Source organism: Rattus norvegicus, chromosome 6, assembly GCF_021556685.1.
Source record: "Rattus norvegicus strain SHRSP/BbbUtx chromosome 6, alternate assembly SHRSP_T2T, whole genome shotgun sequence".
NCBI lineage: Eukaryota > Metazoa > Chordata > Mammalia > Rodentia > Muridae > Rattus > Rattus norvegicus.
Genome location: NC_141539.1, coordinates 126307457 through 126324934, shown reverse-complemented (window position 1 = coordinate 126324934; position 17478 = coordinate 126307457). Strand labels below are relative to the sequence as shown.

Below are 17478 nucleotides of genomic sequence, written 5' to 3'. Positions count from 1 at the left end.
AGGACCCTCCCCATTCCATCTCATTGCATCAGCAACACGAAGGAGCCTTTGGTCCCCCAAACTCCAGCTCTGGCTTCATCTAGCCACCTCTGAACCTTAGGGAAGGTTGGGACCTTAGAGACTTGTATGGTGACCCTGGGGAAGTGGGTTCCCTCTCTGAGAACTGTGTTGTCTTTCAGGTTCATTCGGGGCTGGTGTTAGCCAGGAGACAGGTGATGGCTTGTAAGGTAGCTGGTGCCAGCAAGGGCTGCCGTTCTGTCTGCTTTGAGGGCGGAGGAGGGACTGGAGAACAGAATGCTTGCTCCTGTGCCAGCCTTTGAACACATTTTAAAGTGTGGAAATGACGGTGTGCTTCTGGGTGTGCCAGGGTCATTCCCGTTTATAGGTGTGGAATTTAGTTATGCACACACCCTTGTCACTAGGCTGATAAGCAGAGCAGCTGATTGGCTGCCTGCTCTCTGGGGCCTGAGTCTGCCTGTGTCACACACCCTGTCCCAGCGGTTGTCAGCATTCAAGCTTTTCACAGAGTTGGTTAGATTATGGTGCTGAGAAAAATGTCAGTGGCAAACGGATCGACACGTTCTCCCTGCCCTGCTTAGCCACTCCCCCCATCTTTTTGTTGCCCCCCAAATCTGGATGCCCTTTTTTCCCCTCTCTCCTGTCCCTCCAGGCCCCTCAGTCCTACCAGAGACAGATTGTCCACGTCAGGGGAAACAGTCCTATATGGCACCCAACCAAAATACCCTCCGGCAGTAGATTCTTCTTACACCTATTTACTGATTTGCTTGTGTGTTGGTAGAGTCGCAGGCACGCGTGCCAATAACATGCATGTGGATACCAGAGGACAACTTTTGGGAGTTGATTTTCTCCTTCCACCGTCCAGATTCCAGGGATCAGGCTTGGGTCACCGCGCTTGGTGACATGCGTCTTACCTGAGTCATCTTGTTAGCCTAACCCACCTTTATGGGCATACTGTCGGACCCCTTCCATTTTGAGTGTGAGTGAGTATCAGATGTTAAAGCAAGGAACGACACCCACAGCTCGGCTGTCTAGGCAGGGCTGACTGACATGCTACACAGTGGCCTCAGCAGGCTGCCTTTGAGGGTGTCGGTGGGCTCCCCATGATGCACGGATGGGCAGGCTTGACAGGGGCTCTTGAGGGGTTCTGAGAGTCAGGGAGGATGGCGGGAGACATCCGCCAACAAGAAAATGCAAACACGGATCCCAGAGGCAGAGAGACGTATTTATGGAATCGAATTTTCAGTTTTAAATTTTAAAAATAGATGGGTGAAGCATTCTGTGGTTCCTTTTAAACAAAGAACAGAGTTAGCATTTGAAAGGAACTGTGGCTGCCCCGAGTTGCCGGCCCAGAGCAGAGAGAGTTCCTTTTTACACTCCATTCTGTCTCCTGCGTCTAATGAGGGACACACCTGGGCCCTTTTTGGCAGATGCTCACACCACACTGCTAATCATAGCATTCTGATGTTTGACATTAGGTCTGTGCTGTTGGCACATGTACCACAATGGAACAAGGTCTGATCCCAAAACAGCACTAACATTCCCTGGACACACCCTCCTGGCGCCACCGACTGCTCTTTTCTTGCTTGCCACACTCCTCTCAGGCACCCACGGGGCAGCCTGTCCTCACTTCTTGAACCTCCTCAGTGTAGCCCTCCTGGCCTTCTTGTCCCATTTATCCTGTCCTGTTTTCCCTTCTCTCCTAGCTCCTTAGAGCAAACAGTCTACCTTATACCTTCAGAGCGTGGCATGGAGTATTGTGTTCAGTGAACACAGCCACAGCCTGTGTGCGGGAGGCCTGTTCCCATGCCTCCATATGCTTCCTACAGCTGTTTGACCGTGGACTTGTATACATAAAAAAGGTCATCCGGGTGAGGTTTAATCCCTGCTCGGTGACAGCTGTGTCTTCCTTAGGCCAGAGGTGGCCCACAGAGAGAGCCACACCGTCCTACCAGCTGTATATCCGTCAAGCCCATTTGTTTGGTTTACTGCTGAGACTGCTCTGCTGGGGCCTCAGGAAGACCAAGGGCTCGCATCAGCTCTGTCTGTAAAGTGAGGTAGAGCGGTGTGGACGCACTTGTGGTTTTTCCCAGCAGCCAGGCCTGTCACTGTGCCACACACAAAGACTACGTTTTTCTGACAAGAAGCCAGACTGTTAGCAAATTAATTTCTGTGGTACATCATAGAACATTCTGGAAGAGAGCTTGGCTTTTCCTTCCAAGGCTTGTGTCCAAGCGCAGTAGTTATTTACAGACTCTTAAGTTGCTGACCTCATCTGCATCAGCTGAAATGGAAGGGAGGGAGCTGTAGAGGTATAGAGGCGTGGAGGTCAGTAAACACGTTTAAATCCTTACGTTATTTATACACATATTAGGGTTTGGGTATTTGACCATAGGTCCTGAGCAGGACTGCCCACCACCATTGCTCTGCTCATTCCAAATTCCACTTCAGATTGCTGGGGTCTGTGGCAGTGCTGCACCCCACGTGTGTTCTCTGCAGGAACCTGTGTATGGACCAGCTGTCAGTGGGGCTCCATTGGTCCCGAGTGTTCCTTGTATGGCACTTGAACATAGGTCTCCAGGAGCGGGTGCAGCGCCTGGAGGCCTCAGAGTAGTCAGTGCACAGCCGTCCTCCTTGGCCACATGCAGGACCCTAGCATGTCTGCTGTTCTGGTTGAGGGAGTCACAGGCCTGGTTTCTGACCCCTCCCAAGGAGACCCAAATACCTTTGCATCTTTTCTCTTTTTCTTTCTTTTTTTTTTTTTTTAGCGTCTTTTTTTTTTCATCCTAGCAGGCTGCCCCCTGGCTGCAGCCTTGCAGAAGGAGCTCAACCCAAACCTGTTTCCCGGCATTTGCTGTTCACATGGTCACTGTATGGATCCAGTGAGCCTGGAGCCACAGAGAAGTCTCCAGTGATAGAGGAGAATCCATAATGGTGGGCATCCCAGCTCTTCTCTGTGCAGAGGGGATCATTACTCTTATCTAGCAAGTGGAGAGTGGTGGGATTTAGGTAGGGATTTGATGAGCTCTTAGCAGGGAGGGCAACTCGTGCTTGCTTTCTGTGGTAGAACTAGTACTCAAGGTGATCACCTCGTACAGGGGAATGGTCTCATTTAGACCATGCGGTTGGGACGGGATGCTGCCACCCATAACTCAGTTGCTTTGGGATCTCGAAGCATATGCTGGAAAAACTGCCCACATTAGGGCCACAGAGTAGAGGAATAAATGACCGGGGTCATGGTATGCCTCAGTGAACAAAATTTAGACCTTCCATTAGGTCCCTCCTGTTAATTATTCTATTTTGGGGCCAGCCTTCCTTCTCCTCCCCTTCCTCCTCCCCCTCCTCCTCTCCCTCTCCTCATCTTCTTCTTCCTCTCCCTCCTATTCCTCCTTTTTAAAGATTTATTTATTTTATGTCTATGAGTACACTGTAGCTGTCTTCAGACACCAGAAGAGGGCATCAGATCCCATTACAGATGGTTGTGAGCCACCATGTGGTTGCTGGGAATTGAACTCAGGACCTCTGGAAGAGCAGCCAGTGATCTTAACCACTGAGCCATCTCTCCAGCCTGGGACCAGCCCTTCAACACGTGGGCCTTTGGGGACATTCTCCATCCAGACTGTAGAGGTGAAGAGGGGTGTCAGAGATGGGAAGAGCTTGTGGTTGGAGATGTGTAGGATCCAGCCTTACTGGGAGGAGTGCTCCAAGGCAGCCATGCCTCCTAACCCCCTAAGGGAGCAGCTCTGAGGTTCTGGATCCGTGGAAGCCTCCCTTACACAGCCCAGACCAAAGACCCCTGCACAGCTAACTGGGGTGCCAAGGTGGATGTGCTCCTACAGGCTACCTCCTGCAACCCTGCAGGGGCCCACCCAGGCTCTGCCTGTCGCCATCGATTGTCGATACCTAGGTTGCTCTCCTCAGAACTGAAAGGGCCTTTCCTCCCTGGCTACATTCTGTGGTCCAACAGTGGGATGGATGGGGTGGATAGGGTGGGGAGGCTGCTGAGAGTCTCCATGAGGCTGCTGAGCTGTTCTTGTGCCCTTTCTCCAGCCTGCTATGTCTTTATCTCATTTATCCAGGCCAGTGTTGTTCTAATCCTGTTTTTTATTTACTACATTTACTCTGTGTGTGTGTGTGTGTGTGTGTGTGTGTGTACACATGTGTACGTGTGTATCACAGTATACGTAAGATCCAATAATGGCTCTTAGGAGCCGGTTCTCTTTCCCATTACGTGGGGAGATCAACCTGAAGTCATTAGGTTTGTTGACAGTCACTGTTACCAACAAGCATCTCGCTGACTCTGAATTGGAAAAACCTTTAACTCTTTGAATGAGGAGAGAGAAAATGTAAGGCTGATGTTTAATATTGGTTGACTTGATTCGATTGGGACCCAGGTGTGTTTCCGAGGACATTTTCAGATCGAGTCTAGGACAGAACAAAACGAGGAAAAGGAAGAAGCCAGCAAGTGCTACCGTTTCTCTCCTTCGGCTTCCTGACTGCAGATGCAGCGAGAGCAGCTGCCTCACTCACTCTGTTACCACACCTTTCCTACCATGACAGGGTGTATTCCTTCAAACCACGAGCCTGCATGCACCTTTTATCAAGTTGATCTCACCGGGTACTTCGTCACAGCACTGAGAAAAATAGCTAATGCCGTCCGTGTGTGAAATCCCCACTCTTACCAGAATTTTGATCATTCTGGTATCTCCTGTTTGATCCTTGAGAACAGCACCTCAGAAAAGCACCTTGATGTTCTGAGGGACATGTTGATAGCTTGCTCCTGGCTTCCCTGCTGCTTGCTAGTTCAGAAATGTGTCCCTTTTGCCAGGCTGCAGTGCCGGCTTGGCGAAATCTATGCCATGCCTCCTAGGAACAGATGGAGCTTGGTTCTCGGCATGCTCTGGGCCAGTGCAGTAGTCTAAGGCCGGCCCTCTGGCCAGCAGGGCCTGCTTGGAAACGAGGCTTTGTTTAGTAAACTTCCTGGAGTTCAGAGAGAGCCTCAGCCACCGGCACCATGGACGCTAGCAGTTCTGCTCTCTGTGGCTGTAGCCGGCCGAGTCGGAGGAAGAGAATGAAGGAGGAGATGCTGTTTGTCAAAGGTCTTTGTCTTTCCCACTGATGTCTGGGCTTGGAGTTCTCCATCTGGTGCTGGGAGGTCCCTTGACTCTGATGTGTTCCTGTCGCTTAGCCCTCATCTCTCCTGGGCAAACTGTGTTCCTCTCTCTTACTTGCTTGGTGAATTTCCTGTCAAGTTTGCAGCCTGCGCTGGTAGAGACAGGCTAGGGTGGTAAGGGTGTCCTGAGGGCTTGTAGTTTCAGATTGGGGACAGCTGTCTTCTGTCCTTTGTGGTGGTGCCAGGTCACTCAGAGGCATAGGACAGACTTGATATGGAAGCCGGACAGGTGCACTTGGGGTAATCCTGTACCATTTCATACAGATGTGTGGTAGTGTGCCTACCGAAGTGTATAGTTGATAATGTTTGATGATGGACTAAATAAAATAGGAGATTGAGTGGTCATTTCTGTGCCTGGTGGGTGTCGTGTGTGATCACATCCTTAGGGTGAAGGAGCTGACAGATACCCCAGCCCAGAATGTAAAACTGCTTCCTACCTCTCGAGTGGGGCACGGGTGGCGGAGGGTGTCCCGTGCTCCCACGCACGAACAGTTTTGTGCATGATTCTGTGGTAGTGCCAAGGAAGGCTATTCTATCTAGATAGTATAGATAATAAGAGGTCGCTGCCTTTGGGTTAGACAGAGCTTCCAGGAAGGCCCCAGAGCTAGGCCTCTTGGGTGAGCCTCTGGATGTACATGGAGGACTATTGATACCATGTTCAAACTGCCTTTTTCACAAAGGGGACAGCCCTGTAATCATGCTTATGAAATGGCCAGTTTTTCAATATAAAGCCAGGGAAAGCCGTGTTAGTGGGCCACCCTAACATGCAAATGCAGAGGAGAGCGGAAGGTAGAATTACTGAGAAAGACATCAATCTGTGGAAAGGAAAATTGCTGCTATCTTAGCAATCTCCTACAACAGTTAGCAACCATGGAGGAGCACATGCTGGGGCGCCAGAGACGGAGAAGGTGGAAGGAGCTGTGGGCTCAGGAGCAGATCTTTGCTCTCTGACTCAGCCGCCGCCGCCTTCTCTTCCTCCTCTTCCTCCTCCTCCTCCTCCTCCTCCTCTTCTTCTTCCTCCTCCTCTTCCTCCTCCTCCTCCATAAGATGGAGATGGTGCTGTTCTTTCAGGACTGTTTGGGGGTTAAACACAAATGGTAGCCGTAGCACTTGATTCTGAAGAACAGTGGTAGTGCCCATCGGTATGGAGGCAGCATATCTCTGCAGGCTCAAGCCAGTTCTTCTTCTTTTTTTTTTTTTTTTAGATTTTATTTATTCATTTTATATATATGATGAGTACACTGTCACTGTCTTCAGACACACCAGAAGAGGGCATCAGACCCCATTACAGATGGTTGTGAGCCACCCTGTGGTTGGTGGGATTTGAACTCAGGACCTCTGGAAGAACAGTCAGTGCTCTTAACCACTGAGCCATCTCTCCAGCCCCTCAGGCCAGTTCCTAAGTGTGTACTGTGTGAGTGTAAAGCTGACACACCACCCCTCACCCCTCCACCCACTCCTGCAAGCTTGGGATTTACAGGTCCTCAGCCTGCTGAGTTAGAAAGACAGGGTTGAGCTGCCCTGCTGTTGGCCCTGTCTCCACATCCTCACTGCTTCCTTCCTGCCTTCCTCTAGGCTAAGTGGACAGCTAGGGCAGGAAGGGCTCCTTCCCTGAGGAAAGGACGCTTGCTTGCCTTCCCTGCTCCTCAGCCATCCATTCCAGGTGTTGGGGTTCATTCAGGTTCTGAATCTCAGCACGAGAGGTCAGCTCTAAGCACGCCAATGGATGCAGCTCGAGGGAACCATGGAGGAAGGCTGGAAGACACCCAAGGAATACGAGCATTGCCCAAGACCAGTTCTGTATGGCGTACTGGAGTCCATCGGTACCTGTCTGTAGACTCATGCTCAGGACTCTGAGGTGTTATACCATGCTGTCTGCGTGGGCTTCAGGAGCAGTCCAGAGTCTTTCTCCTCTGACCTAGCCCAGCTCCACACTCTAACTGCCCACTATTTTCCATCTCCTCTCAGACACATTTTCCTGCACTGGGGTTAGGTGCTGTGTGAAAATCTTGCAGTTTTGGGTGTTGGTTGACCAGCTTATCTGCTGCTTCCCGTGCTGACTGCAGAGAACTCTGTCAGGCTGCATGCAGGCTGTAGGCTGGTAGGGTTTTCTTAGACTCCACTGCTGACTCAGACTGCCCCGGGGTTCCACGAGATAAAGGGGGTGTTTTGACTTCACTCCCTGGGGTTGCTTGTGAGTCATCTGACCTAGAAAATGACATCGTTTCGTCCCCATCTCTCTGGAAACCAGCTCCAGCAAGCGCAACCACAAAGTGTTTACAGTTTGAGAAACATCATGCTTTCTTACCCCTATTCCTCTGCACGTACTGTTTCCAGTGCCTGGAAGCCTTGCTAGACACTGCAGACTAGGTCCCTTTTCTAGGTCACCAGTGTGTGTGTATACGTGTGTGTATGTATATGTATAAGGTGTATGTCTGTGTACCACACACACGTGTGCAGTGCACATGTAGGCCGGAAGAGTGTCAGATCCCTGGAATTACAGTAGTTAGCTGGGAACCAAACCTGGGTCCTATGGGAGATCAGCCAGTGCTTATAACCACTGAGCCATCTCTGCAGCCCGTCAGCTCGTCTAAGTATCTGGTGTGCTCATTTGTGTCCGCATCTATCTGCATTTAGAGCACTTGTGCACCTTTATACTTGTAGTGTCCAGTAGGTGCTTGGCAGGGAGTCGGCTGTCCTCTGGTCTGACTGAGTTACCTAGCCCAGCATGCCTGCTGCAGGGTCCCAAGAGAGTCCTGTGGTGTCCCTGAAACTAGTCAAAGCAATAGCCTGGGGGACTTAGGAAGAAAGCTTCTTTTTTTTTTTTTTTTTTTAAATATTTTATTTATTTATTATATATGAGTACATTGTAGCTGTCTTCAGACACACCAGAAGAGGGCATCAGATTTCATTACAGATGGTTGTGAGCCACCATGTGGTTGCTGGGATTTGAGCTCAGGACCTCGGGAAGAACAGTCGGTGCTCTTAACCGCTGAGCCATCTCTCCAGCCCGAAAGCTTCTTTCTTTACTCATGAAATCTTGGAAGAAATTGGCGTCTGATTTTCACAAGAAACAGGGTGGTGTGGACCGGGGCTTTCCCTCTGGCTCCCCTGAGGAGCCTGCCGGGTGAACATGTGGTCTGCCATCGAGCGGGCCACGAATGTGGTGCAGCGGGGTAGGATCCCCTTGTCTCTAGGGAGTTTATTTCCATTGTTTCTTTTATGAAGTTTTTTTTTTTTTTTCTGAGTTTGATTCTCTATTTTTAGCCTTTGTTCCTCGTTATAAGAAAAAAATTTCAGGGTTGGGGATTTAGCTCAGTGGTAGAGCGCTTGCCTAGGAAGCGCAAGGCCCTGGGTTCGGTCCCCAGCTCCGAAAAAAAGAACCAAAAAAAAAAAAAAAAAAAAAAGAAAAAGAAAAAAATTTCATCTTTCAAACCGTGTTCTACAGAGATAACATTTGACATCTGATCTCAAAGTTTTATGTTACGCTTTTATTTATTGCCTCTGCGTGTGCATGCAAGTGACGAATGGGTCCCCATAGTGTGGAGGTATGAGGTAAGGAATCAGTCCTTCAAACTGCGTGGGTCCCGGGGTGGGGATCAAAATTAGGTCAGCAAACTTGGTGTCTGGTGCTATTACCTGCCCAGCCATCTTGCCGACCATGTTCAGCCTTATTTTGAAGCAGATCTGTCTATCCCAAGCTGGCCTTGAACTGGCGATCTTCCTGCCTCAGTCTCCCCAGTGCTGGTATTATAGCTGTGTGCCACCACATCTAGCTCTTCTTTAGCTCTCCCTTACTTACTTGTGATGACTTTTGGGGTGTGTGATGGTTCCGGGTGGTGGTTGTTTTGATTATTTTTATGCGCGTGGATGTATTGCCTGCATATATGCCTGTGCATCTCCTACCTGGTTAGTGTCTGTAGACGCCAGAAGGCGGCATTGGGTCCCCTGGAACCGAAGCTGCAGACAGTTGCCATATGGGGCTGGGAATCAAACCTGGGTCCTATGTAGGTGCAGTGGTGCTCTTGGCTGCCGAGCCATCTCTCCAGTTCCTTCCATGTGGCTTTAAGCCCTCCCTTCTGCGCAGGTTCTAAACCCCTTGCCGTCCAAGTACTCGCTTGCCTTCTTGTTGCAGGCTAACATCAGGCCCGCCCAGTGCCCAGCGCTCACTGACACTTTGATTTGTTTTCAATTGACAGACAATTACAAACTGAATGCACTCTGATGTGTTGATGCATTTAGAGTGTGTATCGATCAACCTTAAGTTACCCATTGCTCCAACACCGATCCCTGGTGAGAACACCCAAGCCCTGCGTGCAAGCTCTTTGGCACGTCTGGCACAGCACTGTGAGCTCTAACTGCTCGTCATGTGATCAGAGGAAGTACTTGCTCCCCCTCTCTGATGGGGACTGTCCCCTCAAGCCCACCTCTCATTTTTGCAGTCTCCTGTTCTGATGGATTACTGAAATTGTTATTCTGAAGGATGTTATAATTAGATTTGTTGGCCCCTGACTGAGGAGTAACAGTTTTCTTCATGAGCTCAGACCTTGTAAGCATCCTCTTCCCTAGTCTCAGATCCAGAGATAAGGGCAGGTAAGCACAGAAGCGGGGGCTGTGTGTAGCTCACTGTAGGGCTGAGAGCCAGTACTTTTGTGTCCACCCAAGGATCGGTGAGGGCCACCTGCCTGCCAGCGATCTGGGGCATTCAAGAGGGGAAAGAGGTGGATGCTGACTGGCAATGCCCCAGAGAGTTCCATTGGCTTGGCTGACCTGAGGCTGTTAGCGCCTAATGTGGGAATTTCCTTTTCTTCTGATTAGAACCATCCTGGAAGGCTTGATTTTCTTGGCGATAAAGAGGGGATGTGGTCATGCGTAGAGCAGAGCCTCTGGCCAAGTAGAAGGCTGTAGTATATGAATCCACACCACAGGGCCTCATCTGGTGTGTCACTGAGGACAAGGAGATAGCCTCAGGCCCCACAATGAGCCTGGGAGGTGCTGTGGGTCTAGAGGAGTGGACTCCCAGCTGGCTCCCTGCTCTGGAGCTTGACGGCCACACTAGACCAAGGAGTCAGTTGAGCAGAGTCTCGGCCAGGAATTGGCAGTCTCTCACGGGTTACTGCCCACAGGTCTTTGTATCTCAGTCCTTGGGTGTGGTTTGGGGTTTTCATTTGTGCAGCGTATTATTTACTTTTCTCTTTGTTATAAAATACCAGACAGAAACAACTTAAGGGAGAATGAATGTATTTGGCTCCTGAGCTAAGAGGGTCCATCATGGTGGGGAACGATGTGGAGTTCGTGGTGGGAGTGTAGGGCTCCTATTTCTGTCAGGTCGGAGTGGGGGATGCTGGCACTCAACTAGGCTCCTTCCCTTCCTCCTTTTTCTTCAGTGCAAGACCCCAGCCCACAGCAGGGCACCATCCATATAAGCGTTGGTCTTCCCTCCGCAGTTAAGCCTCTTCTGGAATTGTCCTCAAAGACACCTACAGAGGTGTCCTAAGAGCTCCCAAGCACAGTCAAGTCAGACAACTTTGAATGAAGTGCGGTTTGAGACCCATCCTGGTGGGAAAGTTAAGACAGTGACCAGATACATTGATCAAGGGTTGGAACGTGGAAACTTTTGGAGAATTCACAGCAGAATGGGAAAACCTGTCTTCGGGGCAGTTTGGCCACATGACAGGTGTTAGTAGTATTTGCCCCCATACAGAGCATAAGGCTGTTCATAGAGAATCGGCCACTAAGACGCTCTTCGAAGCATCATGTATTAAAATATCGGAAGCCTACGCCTAGAAAGCAGTTGGCTAATGTTTGAGCCTTTGTGCAGAGTGATTTGGTTGCCACCAAAACATAATGCATATCCAGCTGCAGATTGTAATCCCACAGGATCAGGCTAGCCGGGGTTACAGTGCAAGGCTTTGTCTCAGAAAACAAAAGGTGCCCGATGTGTTTCTTGTGACTTGTATTAGAACACTCCAGTCAGTCACTGAACCTCAAGAGCAGGAGAACGAGGGGACGCGGGATGCGCAAGTGATGAAGCTGAACCATGTGTGGCTCTCATACAGTCTTGCCTCACTTAGCTCTCCTGTGACAACAGGCAGAGCCGTAGACGGTTGTCTCCTGCTGGACTTTGCTTACAGCACATGCTGAAAGCGTTTGCTGACGGGGAGGCCTGTCAGTTATCACAGAGATTTATGAGGTATCTGGGCGGTAAAGGGCTCAAAGGGTTCTGTCTGAGGTAAAAAAGAAAAAAAAAAAAAGGTTCTCCCAAGGTAAAAAAATAAATTAATGAATTTCTACACAGTGTGTGCGTGTGTAAGTGGCTCCTGGCTTTTTGTTGTTGTTGGGGGCAGGTTGTTTTGTTTTCGTCTTTATCTGATTTTTTTTCCCCTCCTTAAAATACACATCTCTCCTAATTCTCCTAAGCAGTTGCATTTAATTAAATCTGTTGCTGTTTTGACACAGGGAAGAGCATGGAGGAGATTAAGAAGGTGCTGCTGCTGGTGCTGGGCTGTGCTGTTCAGGTACGGCTGTGCAGTGGTTAGAGGGGGTTCTGGGTGTCCAGTCGCACCATCCTTATAGGGGTTATTAGTAGGAGGCGGTGTGACAGCTGTTAGTAGTTCAGGCACCTTGAGGTACAGACCAGGATACGATACCGTGTGCGCTTAGGTCAGATCTCAGGCACCTGTTTTTGTAAATAAGTTTTATTGAGCCGTTGTCCTCTTCCCTTTTTGCACTTGTCACGGTGCGCTTTCCAGACAGTGGCAGGGTTGATGAACTGTGACAGTTCTCAGAACTGCCCTCAGAGGGCAGAAAATGTAAAACCGTCATCATATAGATTACATACCTGTAATCCTAACACTTGGGAGTTAAGGTATTATGAGTTTTAGGATAACCTAGACTACAAAGACCTTGTCTCAAAAAAACCAAGGCTGGTGCCAGGCTCAGTAACAGAACGCTTGGCTGGTATGTATAAAACTCTGGGTTCTATCCCTAGTGCCACCAAACAGAAACGATTGCCCACTGGAGTGCCTGCCCTTGCCCTGAGTCACGTGCGCTCCCTTTGCTTGTGAAGAAATGCTTGTGTGGGATCAGACATGGGCTTCTGAAGCCAAGTCTCCTTTAGGTGGCCAGAAGAGCTTTGCGCCAAGTCTTGGTCTGAGGACAGTACAAGGATCCCAGGCTGCTGTGGGTGTGGCCACTACCCGGGTTTCCCGAACCTGAATAAATGCTTCCCTTCATTCATATACCCCTCACAGTGTGAGAGAAAAGAGGAATTCATTGAGAGAATCAAACAGCTGGACATCGAGACCCAGGCTGGCATTGTGGCTCATATCCAGGAGGTAGGTATGGGGTCTGGCAGGGGTGGCCATGGGTGCTAGATCTGAGGACCACATCACCGTGAATGATTTTGTTAACTTTAGGTTTCAGTACACCACAGAGGCATTGATTCTGTTTGGAAAGGTAGCCACCAGCAAACTAAAATAAAATAGAAGTTTGAAAACACACACACACACACACACACACACACACACACACTTCAATCAAGCCCTCTTCTGCCTGCTTCTTCTCGCCTTATATGGACTCAGACTATTTTTAAGAGCTGTCAAAAGGTTTAGGCTCAGAGTTTGATTTATAAGCCCTGAAAATGTATTCTGGCGAATGTCATCCGCCCTGAACGGTTGATCTTTATGGAGAGTGTATGCTGCTGTCGGTGACATACAAGGAAACAAGCTGCCGCCGAGAGAGATGTCAAAACCAGCACATCCTTAGAGCGCTCCTCAGGAGGCCTCTACACTGTCACACAGCATAGGGAGGGACAAACTAGGCCTTCCTGCCCCTCTGCCTAAGGTTGACTGAGATGGCATCAGCTAAAACGGGGACTTCTTTGTGGGGCAGATGTCCACGCAGGATAAACCTTTCTCTCAGTGCTGGGTGCCTCATCAGGGCTCAGAACTCACTGTAATTAGACCAAGTAGATAAATGCAGGAGTAGGAACATGTAAGAATTGCTGTGCCATTAGAAGAGGCACCATGTACAGGGTTCTGGTGCTGGTGACGTGGCTGTGGCCAGGGCACCTCGAGGTAGAGAGTTTCAGGCCACGATTCGAAGTAGGATATAGATGTCCCTCACTGAATTTAGAGGCCCAACAAAGCTGACGTAAGAAAGAGAAAGGTGGTATTGAGTAAATATTTTCGACCGTTACTGTGTGCTTCTTAAAGCGTAAGAAGGCGCAGTCTGCCTTTTAATTTCCTCGTGGGCGTTGCGTTTTATAAATATGTATGTCTGGGGTCATTGAGATTTGTCAGCTCTTTGCCACTCACTGTTTCCCCTGTGCAGACAGCAGGATATTAAAAAAGATAAAGAGGAATATACAACCCAAGTGGCCTGTGCGATTATCAAGCTCAGCAGCTGGCATGGGCTTCACTGGGTATCTCGTAAAAGCCCACGTGCCCAGGATCTGTGCAGATCCACTTGTGAGAATCAGGGAAGGCAGAGAAGGAGCCTATAATTCAAAGCTCAGCAGGTGACTGTGTACCACTGGCTTGGGGACCCTGAAGCTAGCCACAGTGGCCTTTAGACTCAGGGTCTCCCCAGCCCTGGCATAGATCAGGATAGGACCTGAGGAGAGCTTAGCTTCAGAATACCATAGAATAATATTTATCCTAATCCATACATCTGAGTGCTTTCCCAGATGAAGCCCCAGAGAGAGGCTTCTCTCTTTTCCTGGTGTCCCCTTTGAGACTTGTGTGTTAGTCTGTCTTTCTTCCAGCCATGAGAAGATAGCAGCTCAGCAGATCTTGGCTCTCGGCTCTCGGCTCTCTGCTCAGAACAGCAGTAAAGCCAAGGTGCCCTCTGTAGTCTGTGGGAATGAGACTCAGGCCCCTAAATCACCTTAGACTGTAAATAACTCCCCGCCACTGGGAAAGCCAAGATTGCTATGGGCGCTTGATATTTTGTTCTGTTTGCATTAGATTTTATTTTAAGGAATAAGGTAAGGCCTGTTCCTCATCCTCCCACAGAGAGGCCTACCTTCTCTAGGTTGTAAGTTAATGCACAGCTTAAGTGAACGGGAATGTCTCATCCTGGGACAAGAGCCTGTATTTGTGGCTTCTAAACTGATTTAAGGTGCCCTTCTGCTTGCCATGGGAAATTTATCAATGAGGGCTTAGTGATGTCTGACAAGTAGGTTGTTGTCTTGGTGTGGGGATGAGGTGTAAAGTGGGCTCTGCCTGGGTCACATACCACATGGCCCTGTGCGTTCAGAAATAATCAAGGCCGAACACAGCGGCCTCTGCAATGCGGGCCATATTCCTACAGGTGACCCACAACCAGGAGAATGTGTTTGACCTGCAGTGGCTGGACTTACCTGATGTGGCCCCAGAGGAGCTGGAGGCCCTCTCGAGAAACATGGTGTTCCACCTCCGCAGACTCATCGATGAGCGTGACGAGTGTACTGAGGTTCGCCTGTGAGGCAGCTGTAGTCGGCAGGATGGGTCCCTGAGGTGGCCACTCCTCCAGCTCTTCTCTCTTGGGTCTGAATGCTCCTGGCCTGCTGGTCTGGATCTTCGGGGTGGGACACTGGTGTTTCACCTGAGTATAGGCCCTGCAGGAATGGTCTTTGAGGAGGACAGACTGACAGGGTGCCTAACATGCATGGGGGCTGCTTCCACTCACACCTCTTGTCCCTTCTGAAAATCTGTAAAACATCCTCTCCCTCCTGGTTCTCGGTCTCTTGTCTCAGCGGTTCTTCACCTAGTCAGGGCCTAGACCGGGCGTCAGTCCAGGGAGCACTGGTGAATCTGTCTCCTGCCTGTCTTATGCAGCTGATCGTGGACCTGACACAAGAGAGAGACTACCTCCAGGCACAGCACCCTCCCAGCCCTGGCAAGTTCTCTAGTCCGGACTCCACACCAAGCCCCACCAGCAGCCTGTCCAGTGAGGACAAGCAGCACCTGGCTGTGGAGCTGGCTGACACCAAGGCCAGGCTGCGGCGCGTCCGGCAGGAGCTGTGAGTCTTGATGCGTTTCCTTCTTTGTGGTGTGGACCAGACATGGACTTCTCATGTAGTTTGCCTGCATGTGTGGCAGTGTGGGTTAGCTCTGCTGACATGTAGCTGGCACGGCTGCTCTGAGCTCCTTGTGGCTGAAGGCTCGCCTCCGGCCCTCTGCAGGCCTGGAGGACGGTCTATCAGAACAGGCTGCTGTGCCGTGCAGGCTCAGTATAGGGCTGGGTGAGCAGAGTGCTTTCTTGTCTCACATGGTTCTTGTGTTTTTGAAGTTGTGAATGTTACTTGTCCATCTGGGGAGTTGCTCAACCCTGATTCTCCACGTCTGGTCTCACAGGGCCATCTGTGAACTCACAGAGCTGTGGCTACACTCTTCTTTGTCTGTCTTGTGCTTTAGGGACAGCAGGTAGTGTTTAGGCCCAGTTTAAGACCTGGGGTTGGGGATTTAGCTCAGTGGTAGAGCGCTTGCCTAGCAAGCGCAAGGCCCTGGGTTCGGTCCCCAGGTCCGGGAAAAAAAAAGAAAAAAAAAAAAAAAAGAAAGAAACCTAAGACCTTTGAGCTGGGGAGATGGCTTAGTGGGTACACTACTTGCCTAGTTTGGAACCCTAATGCCCATGAAATAGCACATCTGTAACCCTGCACTGGGAGATCGAGACAAGGATTCCCTGGGTTTGCTGGCTAAACAGCAAGTTCTTGCTTCAGTGACAAAACCTGCCTCAAGAAAAGTAATACAGAGGGCATAAAGAAGAGCATGGACTACCCTACCACATGTCTAGGTTCTACACGCACTTGCACAAATGAGCATGTGTCCACATATACCCCGTCACCACATGCACAAGCACACGGAAATGTCCAGAACAATTTCGCAGGCTCCCAGAAGCCTGTGTGCCCTCCTTTCTCCTCTGTGGTCCTAGAAGTAGCAGCCTGTTCTCAGAGCCTGCCAAAAAGCATCCTCCCCCTCACTGTCTCCTAATCACCCGTGCAGGGAGGAGAAGACAGAGCAGCTTGCAGACACCAGACACGAGGTGGATCAGCTGGTCCTGGAGCTTCAGAAGGCCAAGCAAGACGTGAGCACAAGGCCTGGCCCTGCGTGCCCTGGGGCTGTCTGGGGTTGCCCAGTAACTGGCCTAGGGGATCGGGAATGTAATATGGAACTTGTCCAGGAAAGCTGTCCAGAGTTGTTGTCTTGAGAGCATCCTCAGGGTGCCAGCCGTGTTTCTTAGTGTGGGAAACCCCACGGGGTCACTCCTTGGCCACCAGGAGACATCACCCTCTAGGTGTTTGATCCTTGCTTCCTCCTCACATGGGTGCCTTAATCTGGGTTTCCACCTTTCCTCCACTTTTACAGAATATTCAGCTTGCAGCTGATGCCCGGTCAGCCCGGGCCTATCGGGATGAGCTGGACTCGCTGAGGGAAAAGGCGAACCGTGTGGAGAGGCTGGAGATGGAGCTGGTACGCTGCAAGGAGAAGCTGCACGATGTCGACTTCTACAAGGCTCGCATGGAGGTAATTGGCCTCTTCCCAAGATGGAGTGCAGTGGCCGGACAGGCTTCCATACACTGTGGCGGGACACAGCCTCCGAAGCATGTGTCCTTGGAGGCTCTGAGGAGAGACCCGTACGTACTACAGCTGCTTCCTTTTTATAGCCCTCCTGCCTAGGCCCTTCTGGTCTCCCTCTAGCCCTTCTCGTATCTCCAGATGTTGGCTGGGCAAGGGGGAGTAAAGTTGGCTGATAAAGGGTGGTGATAATTCTTAGAGCATTTCTTCCTCCCGGTTCATGCCTATCCTAAGGTTTCTACTGCAGTGATAAGCACCTTAGCCAAAAGAAACTTTGGGAGGAAAGGGTTGATTTCATACTGCAGCTTGTAGTTCATCATTGATGGAGCCTGGGACAGGAAGCTAGGTGGGGGAGCTGATGGAGAGGCTGAGGAAGAGGGCTCCTTCCTGGCTTGCTCACCTCCGGCATTGCACCACCTACCGTGGGCCGGGCCCTCCCATATCCATCTCTAAGAAAACACACTCTAGCCTTGCCTTCAGGACAGCCATTTGGAGGCATGTTCTCAATCGAGTGTCTCTTTCCAGTGACTCTAGCTTGTATCAAGTTGACATAAGACTAGTAAGGACAAAATAATGACGACTTCTGTCTGTAGTTTGGTTTATTGTTTGTTTTGTTTTGTTTTTTTAATTTGTTTTGCTTGTTCCTTAAGGCTTGCAATTTCTAGACCTCTTTGGTAGGCCTCAGTCTCTGCGTCTGTAAACTAAAAATAATGTTGAAGTCTTAAA

General features: G+C 50.1%; 1 protein-coding gene across 4 annotated transcripts in view; it reads left to right on the top strand.

Moving 5' to 3' along the window:
* The window catches only part of Ccdc88c (coiled-coil and HOOK domain protein 88C), a 119559-nt gene that overhangs the window by 47191 nt on the left and 54890 nt on the right, over nucleotides 1-17478 (top strand). For 3 of the 4 annotated variants that reach the window (NM_001432084.1, XM_087553894.1, XM_087553896.1), the window contains 6 exon segments: nucleotides 11651-11709; nucleotides 12445-12528; nucleotides 14507-14647; nucleotides 15013-15197; nucleotides 16180-16261; nucleotides 16543-16701. In NM_001432084.1, coding sequence (NP_001419013.1) covers nucleotides 11651-11709; nucleotides 12445-12528; nucleotides 14507-14647; nucleotides 15013-15197; nucleotides 16180-16261; nucleotides 16543-16701 — 710 coding nt within the window. 4 annotated transcript variants of the gene reach the window in all.